The sequence below is a fragment of the Thermobia domestica genome, chromosome 2, assembly GCF_964235325.1.
Source record: "Thermobia domestica chromosome 2, izTheDome1.hap1.1, whole genome shotgun sequence".
Classification (NCBI taxonomy): Eukaryota; Metazoa; Arthropoda; class Insecta; order Zygentoma; family Lepismatidae; genus Thermobia; species Thermobia domestica.
The window spans coordinates 165,974,469-165,992,393 of record NC_137455.1 but is presented as its reverse complement, the minus strand read 5'-3'; the positions used below and the strand labels follow the sequence as shown (position 1 = coordinate 165,992,393).

The 17,925-nt window shown below is 34.5% G+C and overlaps 1 protein-coding gene and 1 long non-coding RNA gene across 2 annotated transcripts in view; both read left to right on the top strand.

Moving 5' to 3' along the window:
- LOC145679770 (uncharacterized) overlaps positions 1-10,286 on the top strand; it is a 183,119-nt gene extending 172,833 nt beyond the window's left edge. Inside the window, exon 3 of the long non-coding RNA XR_014130527.1 lies at positions 10,171-10,286. This is a non-coding gene — a long non-coding RNA (uncharacterized LOC145679770). The remainder of the gene's footprint in view (positions 1-10,170) is intronic.
- A 2,939-nt stretch (positions 10,287-13,225) lies between these two features.
- Positions 13,226-17,925, top strand: part of LOC145679248 (uncharacterized) — a 58,430-nt gene continuing 53,730 nt past the window's right edge. Inside the window, exon 1 of the mRNA XM_081749834.1 lies at positions 13,226-13,640. Within this exon, the coding sequence (XP_081605960.1) occupies positions 13,226-13,640 (415 nt within the window). The remainder of the gene's footprint in view (positions 13,641-17,925) is intronic.

Sequence of the window (17,925 nt, the reverse complement as noted above, 5' to 3'; positions counted from 1 at the left end):
ATATCTGTTGATCCCTTCTTTCTGCCCTTCTCTTAAGCTGATATATGAATGAAGAAATAAATAAACAGTGATAGTTTAGGAAGCAGGCTAGCAGACGGGGCCCCATTACTTGCATCATAAGACCTTAGATTGTAAATAACACAATATACTGTGACTTTCATTATATTTTAATCTACACTCAGCTTTTCCTTTAAATTTTTCTGATGTCATTGAACAGAGTGAAACTTTTATTTTATTCATATTTTACAACACATTTTTTCTGACCACAACAAAATGAATTATTTAATAACTATACGATTTTTGTTACAGTTTCAAGCCAGACAGATGACAGCAAATCTTATATTTTCCTCAGCCGTTAGTTATTCTGGTCAGAAAAATGTGTTTTAAAATGTTAATGTGATTATCCAGAACCATGGAGTATATTTATTCATATTTTAATCCACTTACTTTTTTTCTTTAAATTTCTTTGGGGCCCCAAGAGAGTAAAACTTTTATTATTTTTCACCTACACTCAACTTTTACAAAAAAAAAAAAAAAAAAAAAAAAAAAAATTGGGGACCCCGAGAAATTGAAATGTCTGTTTTCTTTTTTCGCCTGGATTCAGCCGTTTCCTTTAAAATTCTTTGGGGGCCCCCAAGAATATGAAACATTTTACTTACTTTCTTTTTCACCTGTATTCAGAGCTTTTTCCTTTGAATTTCTTTGGGAGCCTCCAAGATAATGAAACTTTAATTTTATTTATTTTTAATCTACATTCAGTTTCTTCTTTAAATTTCTTTCGGGTCCTCAAGAGAGTGAGACCCGAAGCTTATAGTTTGTTTAGCTCTGTGTTGTATACGGAAATCCAGCACTGATTAGCTTTATTAGACAGATATTTTTGTTATTTCATCCATTATTTGGTGTAATACTGATTGACAATTAATTGCGTTTACATTTAGGGAAGGTGTGGATTATCAACGTTGACGGCCCTTGTACGGCTCATACTAACAAGGTTCCTTAGTAATTATTTTCTACCTACCGTCGGGCCCCCCGCAAAGTGGGGCCCAGGGCGGGGGCACTTCTTGTCCCGCCCTTACGCCGCCACTGCTCAGAACGCACCATGGTAAAACCGATAAAAAAGGTAAAACAATGAATTTCTGGTCAATTTATGTCAGAAGACCTCATTTCTATTTAAAATTTTCGATGTCGGTTCCAGATGGTTCATTTTAAGATAGCAGTCATAATGATTATAAATCTACCAGTCAGCAGATAGCAGTGACAACGCCAGCTTTAATTTTATTGGGGAAAGAAAGCGGAGTGACATAGAATTTGGGGAGAGGCAGTTTTTTTTCCTTTTGTATACCGAAAATGAGGGAGCACCTGGATTGCGCACACTCTAGATCCAGAATTGCGCACAAATCTCTGTTGGCCTCTTTTAACACATATTTTTGTCCAACGTTGCCACAATGTCAGCTTTAATATTGTGCGCAAACAAGGTTTTCTTTCAGACTAGGATAGAAACAGAAATTAGAAATAAAATACAAATTGGATTGAATAAATATAATTTGATCAATGAATACAATACATCTCCAAAACCAAGTATTTACATGTACAAGCCACATGTTAAAATTTTCTTGGTTCCAATTTTAAACCTACAATTTTTAGAAATGTAATTTTCCTTATCTCATACTCTGAATATGTATCACCTTTAAACATTTTTAGGCATGAACTAAATATAATTGGATCAGTAAATACAGTACAAGATACCTCCAAAACCAAGTTTCTCTATATTTATAATCTACATGTTAAAATTTTCTTGGTTGTAATTTTAAGCCTACAGTTTTTAGAAATTTAATTCTCCTTGTCTGATACTCTGAATATGCACCAGTTTTAAGCATCTCATACTGCTTCAATATGAAATTATATCTCTTCACATCTTCCTTTCTTTGTGTATTGGTATCTCCATTAGTAATTGATCTTAATTTCAATTTTGTTTCGGATTGTGTCTTCAACGAAGATGAAATCACCTGATAAATATCCGGACTCGGTGAATAGAACTGTTCATTGTAATGTTTATGGAATGCTTCCGCCCCATTCGTCGTTCGAGGAGCTACTGAGGGTTCTGAAGCCCATATTCTAGGTGGAAATCTAAATAAAACGAAGCAAACAATTATTAAAAACATACTCAATAATAATAATAATAATAATAATAATAATAATAATAATAATAATATAGTACAGTAGGCATGCTTCTCACTATTATCCAAGTTTTATGGAAAAATTGACAATTGAAAATCAAAATGAATAATGTTCTCCCTTGTCGTAAAACTTTGCTTTGATAAATTTATTAACGTCTGTCCTTAACATCTTTTTTTTTTAGCCATATAATATACTTGTTACAATAATATACTATACAATAAACTTAGATTACAATACTATTAATACAAACATTGATGTTTATAATCGACTTCCTCATATAAATACTGATTATTCCAATATAATCCTTGCAATATTACACGATTTACTTATTAATAATATGGAATCTGTCAATATATGTTAAATCACCTTCCTAAATCTAGTTAGAAACAGTATTTTGTACCTACCTGCTAGTTTCTTCAATGTAATTTTCGAGTACGTAGTCGGAGAAGCGAAGACCTTCATTGTCCGGTGCAACTGATATCAAATCTGCAAACGCATCGGATACTTCAGTTGGATGTAAATATGAAAGACCGAAAAACGACTTTAACCACATCCCTGTAAAATACAATTAAACCCCTCAATTACACTACTGTTTCGGTATTTTATGATTTCTAATGTAATTTAAAATATAACAAGTCTGATGATCATTATAGTTAATATTGACAATTTATTATATCGTCGTCTGAGATTCAACACCGCGTAAGTAACCCTTCGCTAATTTTACAGGAGAAAAAAAAAACGTTTACAAAAATAATTTTAGCCTTAATATAAGCAGGCTAAAATAATTTTAGCCTTTTAGGGAATAACAGAATCATCTATCGTTAACCAGATTGTGCACAACCTTATACTGATTCTAATAGTATCAAACACTCAAGTTCGCCAAAATTTGAGACATACGAGCTGTTTAATCCCAGACAACGATATATTGTATTTCTTCTTTCTTATATGAGACAAGAGGGAATCCTTCTTATATAAGGAACCCCATAATTATTCAGAAGAATTTCTATTTAACTCAACGATATGTAGTTCACAAAAGTAGAATCGAATAGGAACGACTTAGTCTCTGAGTGCCAACGACGGTAAGATGTCACAATGTTGGATGACTATTAACGAAATGTGTATAATAACAATTCAGATTGGAATTACTTTGAACAAGGTATAATCAATTGTTTTACTTGTTAACAATTAAAAGCTTTTATTATTTAAAAAATATATTATTACATGCCATCTTTATCTGGTACTAAGTAGGCTCGATATAAGTGCTTGTTGCCCTGGATCTTTCTCCACCAAGATTGACCCAAATGGAATCGACATCCAATGATGTTACATTCTGGAAATACCTCCCTGATAGCTTCGTGAGCTGCAGTTTCAAAGTCTACATGGATCGTCTTCAAATTTATTTCAGGTTCTAAACTTCTTATCATTTCCCACATTGCCTTGTAAGTTTCCTTATCCTTCCCCGGCAAAAGCGCATAATATAGAGGCAAATAAAATTGGTTTTTGTATGCGTGAATAGTATACAGCTGATGAAAATGACGAGGAGCATATGTAAATGTACCATCTGCGTACATCTCAACATCATTTGTCTCAAATAAAAATCTGAAAAGTGAGACGATGAAAAAAGTTATTAACACTAATACTACAAATCTAACAATTCCTACTATTCAGCTGTTCATCATAATCAAGTCTAAAATGTCAAATGAAAAGCCTAAAGGAAAAAAACAGCCAACAATATTGAAATATTGAAACTATACTAAATATTATTACATACACTACGACTATGTACAGTAAATGTTATCATTATACGTACCTAATGTTACTCGCACAAGTTAGGACGATAATCTTAGCTTCTTTATTTACAAATATAAACTTTTTTCCATCATGACTGAACTCATCTTGTCTTTCAATCATTTGCTCAACAGCCTCTGTAATATTTCTTGGACGAACTGGTGTGTCTTTCTTTTTCGAATACAGTACATCGCTTCTCTACACCTCTTCATATCCTTATGCGTTAATTTCCCTGTATTTTCGGGTATACCGCTGCTCTTTTCTTACAGATTATTCGTAACTCGTGACTTTGAACCCTTCAAAAATCGCTCAAGTGATTTTGCTGTCCTCTTTCTTCCAAAATAACAGTTCTGTCGCAATCAGTGATAATGACGGCACAACATGATTTTAACGTACATCTGGAAAATAAATTTGTCAAGAGTGTCAGATATATATGTGGTATATCGTTAGCAAATTTACTTTGCTATATAATATTAAAATTATACTGTATATACTGTAATACAAAAAATATAATTATTTATAGTTATCCTATGCTCTTTTCCTCATCAAATAAATAATGAATAATTATACTTTACTTACCGTTACTGTGATCCTTTCTTATTCTCCCGAAATCGACGATACTTAAAACCATCTTTAATCACACAAGCAACTCCTTTTTCAGTAACACTTACTCGGAAATCCGCCATTCTCCAGTGTCAAAACAAGGCAGTCACAACACAAACCCAAAGAAGGTATAAAAAAATACATTCAACTTGTCAATAAAGTCATACATATATACAAACATAACAGAAGAGGAAATATTTTCACTCTGACAACATTGCTTAATTTTTTTGTGCGCAATCCTGTACATTATGACAGGTTGTCAACGCTTATCAGGTAAAACTGATAAAACCGGAAAAGTGTGCGCAATATCATTGCAGCCGAAAATGATAGTTTTATATTACTTGACCTACACTATAATACATGTCTGGGGAGTAGTCAGAAGTAGATAAAGCCATATGGAGCCGCCTCCATGTTTCCCTTCAGCGTACTTACTGGAACATAGCCATCCTATTTTAGTATCCGTCTTATTTAACATAGTTAATATCGACTAATTCGAAGTGAAATGAAATCTTTAAGTTTAACGTCCCACGGTTATGCCGGTTAGGCTAAAGGAGGCAGTGATAATGAGAAATGAGTGAAATGGTGGAATGAAGAAAGTGGGAGGAAACGGGAGAACCCCGAGAAAACCCACGAGAACGGTGTTTGTCCACCACAAAGTCCACACGGTGCGAGCTGGGATCGAACCAGGGACCCCAAGCACCGGAGGTGAACGCTCTACCATTGAGCCACCGCGCCCCCTTCCACTAATTCGAATTTCTTGAATTGTTTGTAAAAGAAAAGAATGTTTCTTAACCAGATACATAGTTTACCAGTAGTGGTGAAACTACTTTTGAGCTCCCCTAGAACTAAAATACAACTCTATGAGAATTGAGTTTAATTTAAAGAAATTTGAGTCAACACACCGCGCATATTGTCTCCACTATGATATACTAACTTTCAGTTCCATCTTCAGTGAGTAATGTTATATTTTACTGATGGAGAAAAAGTTATAGTTTTTGCTGTATAACCTTCCATACGTACATTGCTTTATCAAAATTGGAAGCACCGAGTATTCTTTGTTTAGATAGATTAGGAATTGACTACTGAGAATGCATGTGACCAATTTATAACTACTAAGGTGTACGCTTTTCTAAACTCCTATAGATGTGTGTATACTAGTCATGTATTAATGAAAGAAGAAATATAAAATGAATTATATAATACTTAAATGCGAAAGTGAGTAAGTGTTGAGACAGTGAAAATATGCTAGTATTGGTTTTCATACATTATAATATCCATAAAGAAGTGCATACATGAAATGCATTTATATAGTTTTGAATATCAGTGTGGTAAGATTTCCGTAATTGAAGACTGACATGAGGATATCTACTGATGTGTTTGTTTTGAGTAGGCGAAATTAATAATAATAATAATAATAATAATAATAATAATAATAATAATAATAATAATAATAATAATAATAATATTATTATTATTATTATTATTATTATTATTATTATTATTATTATTATTATTATTATTATTATTATTATTATTATTATTATTATTATTATTATTATTTTGTAAAACCCTTTCATTTAAGGTTATCTTTATTCTCACTATCAGAATCCGAGAACACTTTGTGTCTGAATCCTCTAAGTTATAAAATATTAATAATATTTCTACAGATTGAAATTAGATTGTTTTGCAATATTCAATAAACTACTTTATATTTTATATTGGAACATTTATACAATATTCAACGATGAAACTTCTATCCATGTATAAAAAGGATTAATTTACTTACGCAAGCAAAAAAGAGTTGTTTCGTTTATGTATTGTTCCATGGGTATTCCAGTTATAAACGATATAATGTATTGCTATAAAAATCATTTGCTCATTGCGGTTATTAAATGATGCAGTAAGAAATATGAAAGCAATAGGCACATACATTTCTTTTACTAATTTCCTGAGAATGATAACAATAGGTAAAATGTGGAAAACCTCCATTCGCAATTGTTCATTTTGAGTTTAACGTCCCGTTTAGCAGCGAGGCTATATGAGACATGGACCTACTGATTAACATGGAATCCGAACCACATGAGCCTCTCCCGGGAATCGAACCCGGATCTCCCACGCCAGAGACGGAAACACTAACCGCTTAGCCACGAAAAAGCTCCCCATTCGTAATTGTATATCTTCAACTGCTTTCATTTGTAGCGAGAATGTACACATGTATACAAAATAGAAAGGGGAAATTTTAAAAAAATAGAATAATGTTCCACGATTATGCCTTTCAGGCTAATCCTAACAGCACAAAATGTGCTAGGCATGGGCCATTTAGGTGTCTCAGCTACTTTTAGGTACCCGACACTTGGCACATATAATATTCATGTGCTAAGTACGTACTCCAGCTACCTACAGTTTTAGGCACTTGTTACATCTAATTGATATTTGCAACTATGTATGACAAATATAGCATTTATACACCTGGCTCAGTTTCGCACTCTAACAGTCATTTGTTTTTTGTCGTCACTTGGGACATATATCTGTCATGTTCTAGGTACGTCCTTTAAGTATATACTGTTTCAGATACCCTAACAAGATGTGCTAGGCATGCGCCATCCCTAACAACACAAGATGTGCTAGGTATGTGCCATTTAGGTGTCCCAGCTACCTTTTAGGTACCCGAAACTTGGCACACTTGATATTCATGTACTAAATATGTACTTCAGTTACCTACAGTTTTAGGTACTTCTTACACCTAATTGATATTTGCAACTATGTACCACAAATATAGTATTTATATACCTGGCTAAGTTTCGCACTCTAACAGTCATTTATTTTTTGTCGTCACTTGGGACATATATCTTTCATGTTCTAGGTACGTCCTTTAGGTACATACTGTTTCAGATACTCCAACAGCACAATATGTACTAGGCATTAGCCATTTAGGTGTTCTAAATTCATCTCCTACATTTGATGCATTTGTTGCTTCTTTTTTCTAAGCGATTGTGTACTAGAAGCAACAAACGCATCAACTTTATTAAAATGCAACTGTCGCCGATCATATGAAAGTGAATATGGAAGAACCATGAAATAAATAAATAGACACTCGTCATTTTGTTATAAAATTACATGGCGAATAGAGTTTATCTGATCTCAAATGGTTATCTGGTCTCGAATATATGCGGTTAAAGGAGCACTCTGATTAGTCAAATTCAAAAAGCTTCAAAAATTTATCTCTCTACAAGCAACGTTGGGTCAAGGTTGGTGGTGAAATCGGTAGAGCACGCGGCCAGTAATCGTAAGGTTGGTGGTTCGCGCCTACCCTAGGGTAGCCCTAATTTTTTTAAACTTGTTTAAAGTGTTTCTAGACTCACCTTAATGTGAACACATTACGCATATAGGCGGTTTAACAATTTTGGGGAAGTAATGTTGCGGTTCATTGACGCTTACGGAATGGATAACATAACTAGAACATACTAGGCAGTTCTCCAGGTACGTCAGCTATGTGCCTACTGGCGACATAGACTGTGACTATCACTTGCCATCCATGTGATTTCTACCTCAGAGGTACATAAGGCACATACTGGACACATTGCCATGTACCTGAGGGAACATGATAGGCACATGTCTGCTATGTAATTGTGCTGTTAGGGATTTAGGTGTTCTAAATTCATCCCCCAAATTTGATGCGTGTGTTGCTTCTTTTTCTGAGCGATTGTGTACTAGAAGCAACAACCGCATCAAGTTTATTAGATGGCAACTATCACCAACCATTTCAAAGTGAATATGGAAGATCTATGAAATAAAGTACATAGATAGTCTTCATTTTGTTATAAAATTACCTGGCGACCCTAACAGCATAAGATGTGCTAGGAATTTGCCATTTAGGTGTTTCAGCTACTTTTTAGGTACCCGACACTTAGCACGTATGATATTCGTGTGCTAAGAATGTACTTCAGCTACCTACAGTTTTAGGTACTTGTTACACCTAACTGATATTTGCAAGTATGTACCGCAAATATAGCATTTATATACCTGGCTCAGTTTTGCACTCTAACAGTCATCTGTTTTCAATGTCGTCATTTGGGACATATATCTGTCAAGTTCTTGGTACGTCCTTCAGGTACATACAGTTTCAGATACCCTAACAGCACAAGATGTGCTAGGCATGCTACGTTGAGGTGTTCTAAATTCATCTCCTACATTTGATGCATCTTTGCTTCTTTTTCTAAGGAATTGTGTACTAGAAGCAATAAACACATAAACTTTATTAGATGGCAACTGTCGCCGATCATATGAAAGTGAATATGGAAGAAACATGAAATAAAGTAAATAGACACTCGTTATTTTGTTATAAAATTACATGGCGAATAGATTTTATCTCATCTCAAATGGTATCCTCGAATACACGCGGTTAAAGGAGCACTCTGATTAGTCAAATTCAAAAGACCTCAACAATTTACTTCTCTATAAGCGACGTTCCCTTCATCGCCTCCGTGGCCAAGTCGGAAGAGCACGCGGCTAGTAATCGAAATGTTGGTGGCTCGCGCCCACCCTACCCAGGGGTAATTTTTTCACTTGTTTAAAGTGTTTTTTGAACTCACCTTAATGTAAACACATTACGCATATGCCTGCTATGTACTTGTGCTTTTAGGGGAGCAGATTTTATCTGATCCCAAACGGTTATCTTCGAATATATGCCGTTAAAGGAGCACTCTAATTAGCCAAATTCAAAAGACCTTAACAGTTTATTCCTTTACAAGCGACGTTCTCTTCATCGCCTCCGTGGCCAAGTCGGAAAACCACGCGACTAGTAATCCAAAGGTTACTTTAATGTAAACACATTACGCATATAGGCGATTTAACATATTTTCAGGGAGTAATTTTGCGATTCATTGACGGTTACGGCATGGGGAATATACCTAGAACATACTAGGCACGTTCCCCAGGTACTTGTCAGACATGTGCCTCGGGGCGGACATAGACTGTGACTATCACTTGCCATCCATGTGATTTCTTTCTCAGAGGTACATAAGGCACATACTGGACACATTCCCATGTACCTGAGGAAACATGAAAGTTATATGCCTGCTATGTGATTATGCTGTTACGGAAGGAAGACGGATTATGAAGGCAAGTAAATGATGATGGAAGAATCAGTGGGATAACAATTTGAGAGGAAAGAGGAGAATCCTGAGAAAACCCACGGATACGATATTGTCTACCACAAACGTACTTGGCCGGGGATCGAATCTAGGACACTACGCACCAGAGGTAAGAGCTTCACCTTGCCCCCAGAAGTAGAGAAAGTAATTGAGTGCAACTTTAAATATGGTAACTGCACGGTTACGGGGACATCGACAAGAAACGTGAAGGAGAGGAAATTTTTTGGAGGAAAATTGAACGTCTGGAACCTTACTTTAAGATTATTTTATATTTTTGTCGCGTTCGTGAAGAGTAGAACAAAAACTGATGGTCAATGTAGAGGCTTCTACTAAGATAGATATTTTAAATAAAAGAGGATCAGGTTCTATTAATTTATCACTGGTGTCGTTTTATAACGTCGCGTTTCAAAATGTTTTACTATTAAATTATTCTATCTCCCAATTTCAGAGCTTCATGAACATCCCACCCACTTGAAACTCAGAGAATGAATTACAGTAAGAGCTTACTGGAAAGTATATTGGGAATAATATTTGTTATAGTAGGAACAAAATCTAACACACAACCCACGTTGTCGAGGGATGGTAAGTTCACTTTTTAAAAATTATTATTGATAGAATTCTATGTGAGAAAGATTCAATTTACACATCATTATATGGGTACTTGGTGTGTTAATGTAGACTCATAACATGCTTTGTTCTTTATTATTACTAATAAACAAAAAAGAATACTAACATATGTCCATCATGCATGACATGCATAACCTGTTGTAAGTAAACTTTCTACTAGACTATTCGATTGAACCATCTATACCAAACCAACATAACATGGATTTATAATTTTACTATCCAAGCTTTACATAAACATTCCATCTTCTCGTAGTTACGTAAAGTTTAATTCAATGAACACATCAACACAGAAGTTAAATAGAAAAGCAAAGATGATATGTAGAATGGTCCTTTCGCATATTTCCTGTAGTCAAAAAAGAATGATCTCTTTTCAGCACAAGAGGTCACATGAGACTGGATCTCTTGCTTAGGGTGAAATCCAAACCACTGGATTTTATCCAGGCAAGTAAAAAAAAGGGGGGGTATCAAATCCCTGGAGCATATACACACACACAAGAGTCAAGCTAATCAGCTAGTTAGGTCCGAAGGATCATTCAAAAGAAAATTACTGTTTATGGTTGATGAGTAGTGTAACCATTTAAAGATTAAATTCAAGTACCTTTGATATAAAGAGTTCAAGTAGAAAGCTTTGAGGTATTAATGTGGAAGAACTAGCAACAAGAGTGTGTCGGGATTCCATGGAGAGTGGAGTTTAATAAGCGCAGATCACTAGAGACACTTTTTGCAGTCACTTTGCTACTTGGAAAAACCGCCCTTGAATGGTGTTTCATGTTACGATTGACTGTTTTAAGGAAGTAATGACAGTGTCTTGTGTTGTTTATGGTTATACTAAATGATTATAAAACAAAATCTTGTTAAGAAGAAACCATATTAACAGTTGGAAAGACTTCGAGAACACGAAATGCTAATTTTATTATCACCTTGATTATTGCAGTGCCAGTTTTCAATCATTCTTTATCGAAGTTTTATTAGCGATATCTCTGTAAATAAATGTAACAAATGTGTCGTGCACTAAGGGACATATTTTCAATATTATATTTATGTTAGTTAATCTTAAATCTCTCTTGTTTCCCAAATATGGGTGTGATATAAGCCTATATGTGGGATGAAATCCGTTCGTCACCTTTGGTAGGAACAGTTGATGTCAGCATTATGTTGTAGTGGCATTAGAATAGTAATCATCGTCGAATAGCAATCTTTGCAGGAATAAAGATTGAACCATAGTATTCAGCGAAGAGTCATTCAGTTTCTGAGTGCAAATTGATGTCAATTGGCTGTCAATACCATAACACAGTCACCATGAATATATTTTTTCCTATACATGTTCTGTAACAATATAGATACCTACTGATAGTGGATATATGGGCTTTGAACGAGATTTATTTGACCCTCCATATATATGTTTTGTAAACAATTGATTATGTGATTGATTCAGTATATCCTTGACTTAAACCGAAAATCTAGTTTCTCTTGCGTTATAGTTCATGAAAAAGCTAAGGTGGTTTGTAATGTTTGTGAATGAATACTTGATTGTACAGTGAATGTTTGTGTTCCACTATTTCTGGTTTTGTAGTTTAATTGCATTGAATGAAAGTTGTCAAGTTGTTTATACTTGAAGAAGGACTTACAAATTTGAAAATGACCTATTTGAGATCAGGAAGGGAAATGACACTATTGATAATGGAAAGTATATTGGGTAATCAGTAAAAGGTTTATCAAAATCAGTTTTTAATGACTTAGAAAATATTTTCATGTGCATTTGTACCTTGTATTTTAATTGGAGGAATAAAGAAGTTTGGTATAAAACGAAAGGGTTAAAAACTCACACAAAACTTATGTATGAACGAAGGGTAAAAACTAGAACAGGACACATGACATTGTGTTGCTTCCTACCAATTATTATGTGAATTTTAAGATAGTTGAGGTGATATACATAGGGAGGACTGTATTTCAGTAGGTGATAGAATTATCTGCATTCATTTCGTCAGATGATACAGCTCTTACAGTGGTATCTGAAATAAACCTAACAGAATTTTAAGAAATTTAGGGGAAGAAATGAAGAATAAGATTTTAAAAAACATTTTACTGAAGATTGGAAAGAAGAGAAAATTGTGAAAAACAGCAGTTTTAACTGCTGAGTAATTTTAGATATTAGATAGTATTAGAAGATCTAAAAGGTGAATAGAAAATAAAAATAAGAATAGCAATGGCAAAATAAGTCTACAGGTTGTATAAAAGAGATATTTGTGATTACTGTGGAAAGAGTTCAGGAGGAAACTCATCTATTATTTCATGCCGAGTATGCATGGGGACAAAAGCACAGAAGTTATGAAAGAGCCATGAAAATGTACAGTAAGATACGACATGTGATTGTGGCAAGTATGGAAAAAAAATAGCTAGTAGTGTCATGATATTAGGCCTGCCGCATCTTAACCAGAAGACAGGACAGCAGTGCCGAGACACACCACTGTCAGTAACGCAACAAAGCCACTTACCGCATATTCGCTTGAGCACTTGCTAGATCGCAGTCCTATTCAAAATTATGACTGAAACATACCTTTCATATTCACACCATTCTCTCCTGCCTCCCACCACTTTGGCTTCGTTGTTTTGCCCCTGGTCAAAGTCTGGCTGGCTTTATTGAGAGTACTAGAAGAGCTATGATAGTTGGTATTGTACATGTTAAAATCATCTAGATGTGTATGAATTCTAATTGTCTGTTACTATTCAAACTTTTTGAAGAGTTCTGTATATTATTTTTATGACTGAAGTTTCTTCGTTACTAAAGACAAGCACAGAAAAGATTATTATCTTACAATGATTGTAAATGCTTAAGAAATCATAATGGGGATCTAATTAATTATAGCGTTTGCATGATGTCTATTTTTTCAGGTGTTCCAAGAAGGATAAATGAACAAAGATTATATTTACAACCAATAGTTCCTTCACAAATAGTGATTTATGATTTTCCTCAAGAACTTATAGCATCAACCAATGGAGTACAAAATGCCGTTTCAGATACATCAGCACCTTTATCAAATTCTGGAGTTCGTAGCTTATCCAAGAATAATGTTGAGTCGGAAAAGTTAGTGAAAACATTGGCAGAACATAATTCAGCAGAAAGTTTGTCAGAAGAGGAAGAGGATGATGACGACGACGAAGAAGAAGAAGAAGAAGAGTCTTTGGAGAAGCCAACAGCTAAATTTTTCCATGCACCTTGCAAGTGTAAGAAATTGGCATGTGACTGTTGTGTGAGCAAAATTATAGAACGACTTCTTCTACATACAAAAAGTAAGGGATATTCCTCCTTTTTATAATTATTATTGTGTTTGTGATATAGGTACTCTGTAACAGTTCTTCAATTAAACTTCAATATTCAGTACTATTTTTATGCTCCATATAAGTTGATTCTACTACAGAATCTTAATTAAATTTTACAAAATCATACAACTGAAAAGTAGATCAAGAAATTATTAGAAACTTAAATAGATATATTGTTTCAAAGAATTTATTCTGAAACAATTCAAAAATAGACTGCGATGGTCGGGTGTATGAATACATTGGTTATACTTGGTTGATGGTTGAATATTACCATTCCTTTTCAGCATGGAGGCTATATGAGACTTGAACATAGAATTTAAAGTGAAATCCGAACCAATATAATGCCACACATCGGAACTTCTTGTATTTTGTGTTTGTAAGGTGGAATCCAAACAGACGTTCCCCACTGGGAATCGAATCCGGGACTCCTGCACCAAAGGCGCGCGCGAAAGCAACTAGGCCAGCGATGGGAGCAATAAACTAGTTAGAATCAGAAGAAAAGTAATTTCTATTTCATGTTGAATCCTATAGTAGAGGCAATATACGGTTTGACCCGAAAATAATTGCAACACAAATGGTTTCTTCATATATCACTTCCAAAAAGCGTTGCTAATAATATATTCAAAATCCGCTTTCGTAATGCTTGGGGAAAGTCCGCCATCTTGGATTCAACATGGCGGCCACACCGAGACATCGACTCACACTTAAATGACAATATCTACTCACAGATTTAAGCTGAAAACTTCGTTCCTGCGCCATTTTCAAGATAATAGCATACTTTAAGGGATGCAAGTTTGCATGCCTCTATGTACCACCGCCATATTGAAAAATGGCGGCGATTATTAAAAATATAGTTTCTTTTTAAATTGGCAATAATGTTTTATGGCAGATAATTCAGAAACTAACAGAGATATGCAGAAATTTCTTGAAATAAACGTAAAAGCTCATGATCTTGGCTTTCCAACGAGGGTACTTATGTTCGTTTATCTTACAAAGTAACGGAGCTAGTCGAATTTATGTGGCACTGGGTGTGCGATTTTCGATAATATGACTTTATTTTCAGGTTCCTGCTAGAAGCTAAGTAGACGCATTATACGGATTGACCAGTAAATAATTGCAACACAAATAATTTTTAAACCAGGATGTGTAACAAGGTGTATTTAGCTACATATTAAAAATCTTCTACTCACCTCCTTGGGGAAAGTCCTCCGAAATTTCGTTGAAATATGACTTCTGAGATTTCGTTCAGATGTCGCTACAGATCGTGATAATCCATCATTGAAATGAAAGAAGATGTGAAAAAATGCTCAAAATTACCATATTTCTTCAGTCCTTGTTATGGTTAACGCTACATGTCTATTTGAAAGGCAAGAATTAAAACAGTGTAGCAACCTCTTCACTGAAAAAATTGTCCTCGTCTTTACAAAGTTTACACCGTTTTCCACATTATCATAAGTTTCTTCCAGGCAATTGTCACTAATTTATATTAGTAATAGATCACGTTTCTGGCATGAATACTTCATGTCTCTATTGTTTTCATGTATGTGTATATATAATGGATAACAATTAAAACAGTGTAGCTATCTAATCATTGAAATGAATTATCATCTTCATAAAATTCTAGAATTTCTTTACACATTGCACAAGTTTCTCTCACATAATGCCCACATTCAATGTACAAACTATATCTACTTTGCACCGCATACGTGTATGTTCATACCTTATATGCATATTCAATACATAAAAAATTCATTAATAACTAAAACTAATAATTTTCATTTTCAAAAACTTCAGTTTTGTCTCACATTATCAAAATATTTAACCAGAAACTGGTCACAAATTGATGTACAAAACTGTCCATACTCCTTGCATCAACACACCATACTGGATATGTATATTTAGTAAATGGCAAATAAGCAGCACACCAACCAGCATAGAGATATTTCATTGAAGAGGATGAGTAGGGATGCAGCTGATACTAGAAAAAAAAAACTTGATTTCTTAACATTATGTCAGCCGTTCCGAACTGAAGAGGAAATTATTAATATTACGAACGGTTTAACTGCCCAAGATCGTGTCAATGTTGATAAAGCAAAATGTGTTGGACAAAATGTTTTACTGAAAATGAAGGAAAATTCGTCAGACTCATTCATATTTTGGAAGAAGGATAAAGCCATTACAATGGCAGACAAGAAATCCATACATACGATTACCGGATCAATCAGTATGGAACATAACAAGCTTTTCCAAAGATTAGCAATTGTTGCTATGAGAGGAAACATGAATCTAGAAGACGTTTTCTCCTATGACCTTTGTTCTGTTCCAAGAACTTTATTTGAAGATTATGAGAATCTACGACCAGCAAACAAATCAGCATTGGCTAATGCTTTATGGAAAATGACAAGTTCACCTTCAAATACACCAACGTCTTGTAAATATTTGATTGACGGTAGGTGGTTACTCCACCAGGTCAATTGGCCAGTGAATCATACATTCAAAACAGTATTTGAGTCCTACGTTTCTTACATGAAGACACACTTCAGTGACGCTTCAGTTATTTTCGATGGTTACATTAGTGGTCCATCGATAAAGGATTGCACACACCTAAGGAGAACTAGAGGTTTGAGCGCTCCTGAAGTGCTCCTTTCTCCAGAAATGAAACTATCTATGAAAAGGGAGAGACTAACTCGAAAATTGGGTTTGGAGATTTCTGCTGTTGGATTTCAAGTTTTGTATTCAGATAGGGATGCTGACACACAGATAGTCAACACAGCTATTCAAGAATCACGAAACCAAGATACTTGTGTTGTTGGAAATTATACTGATCTGCTCATTCTTCTCCTAAGTCTATCACCGTCAAACACGAATGCTTTGTTTTATAAAACAGAAACTAGGCTTTGGGACATTAAATCTACGAAAACAGACCTTGGCGAACTCTGTAACAATCTTCTATGTATCCATGTATTTATTGGTTGTGATACATCACGATTTTTTGGAAAAGGAAAACATGTGGCATTACAACTAGCTATTTCCGATGAGGCCTTTCAGAAATCCATCTCTATTTTTAATTCTAAAAATGCCTTTAAAGAAGAAATTATTCGTGCTGGAGAACAGGCAACAACAAGGCTGTACGAATGCAAGGAAGATGAATTTCTTGTTGCTTTAAGAATAAGAATGTTTTCTAGCAAAATCAGAACAGCAACAGATTTTGTACGACCAGAAAACCTTCCCCCTACTCCTGATGCACTTAAAAATCATTCTCTGCGTGTTTACTACCAAATCATGGAAAGGAAGAGTCTATCCTCTCAAATGCGACCAGAAGATTGGGGATGGCGACTACATAAGAGAATGTATTTTCCAGTGATGATGGACAGGAAACCTGCTCCTGAGAATATGATGGAAATCATTCATTGTAATTGTCATGGAAATTGTAAAAGCATGAAGTGTTCTTGCAAGAAGTATGGTCTGTTTTGTACATCATTTTGTGGACAGTGTCTGGGACAAACTTGTGATAATGTAGAAAGGGAATCAGAACATTCTGACAATGAAGACGACTTGTTTTAGTAATTAGGTTGGTATGCTGCTTATTTGCCATTTACTAAATATACATATCCGCAGAAAACTATGTCAGTATGGTGTGTTGATGCAAGGAGTATGGACAGTTTTGTACATCAATTTGTGACCAGTTTCTGGTTAAATATTTTGATAATGTGATACAAAACTGAAGTTTTTGAAAATGAAAATTATTAGTTTTAGTTATTAATGTAGTTTTTATGTATTGAATATGCATATAAGGTATGAACATACACGTATGCGGTGCAAAGTAGATATAGTTTGTACATTGAATGTGGGCATTATGTGAGAGAAACTTGTGCAATGTGTAAAGAAATTCTAGAATTTTATGAAGATGATCATTCATTTTAATGATTAGATAGCTACACTGTTTTAATTGTTATCCATTATATATATACACATACATGAAAACAATAGAGACATGAAGTATTCATGCCAGAAACGTGATCTATTACTAATATAAATTAGTGACAATTGCCTAGAAGAAACTTATGATAATGTGGAAAACGGTGTAAACTTTGTAAAGATGAGGACAATTTTTTCAGTGAAGAGGTTGCTACACTGTTTTAATTCTTGCCTTTCAAATAGACATGTAGCGTTAACCATAACAAGGACTGAAGAAATATGGTAATTTTGAGCATTTTTTCACATCTTCTTTCATTTCAATGATGGATTATCGCGG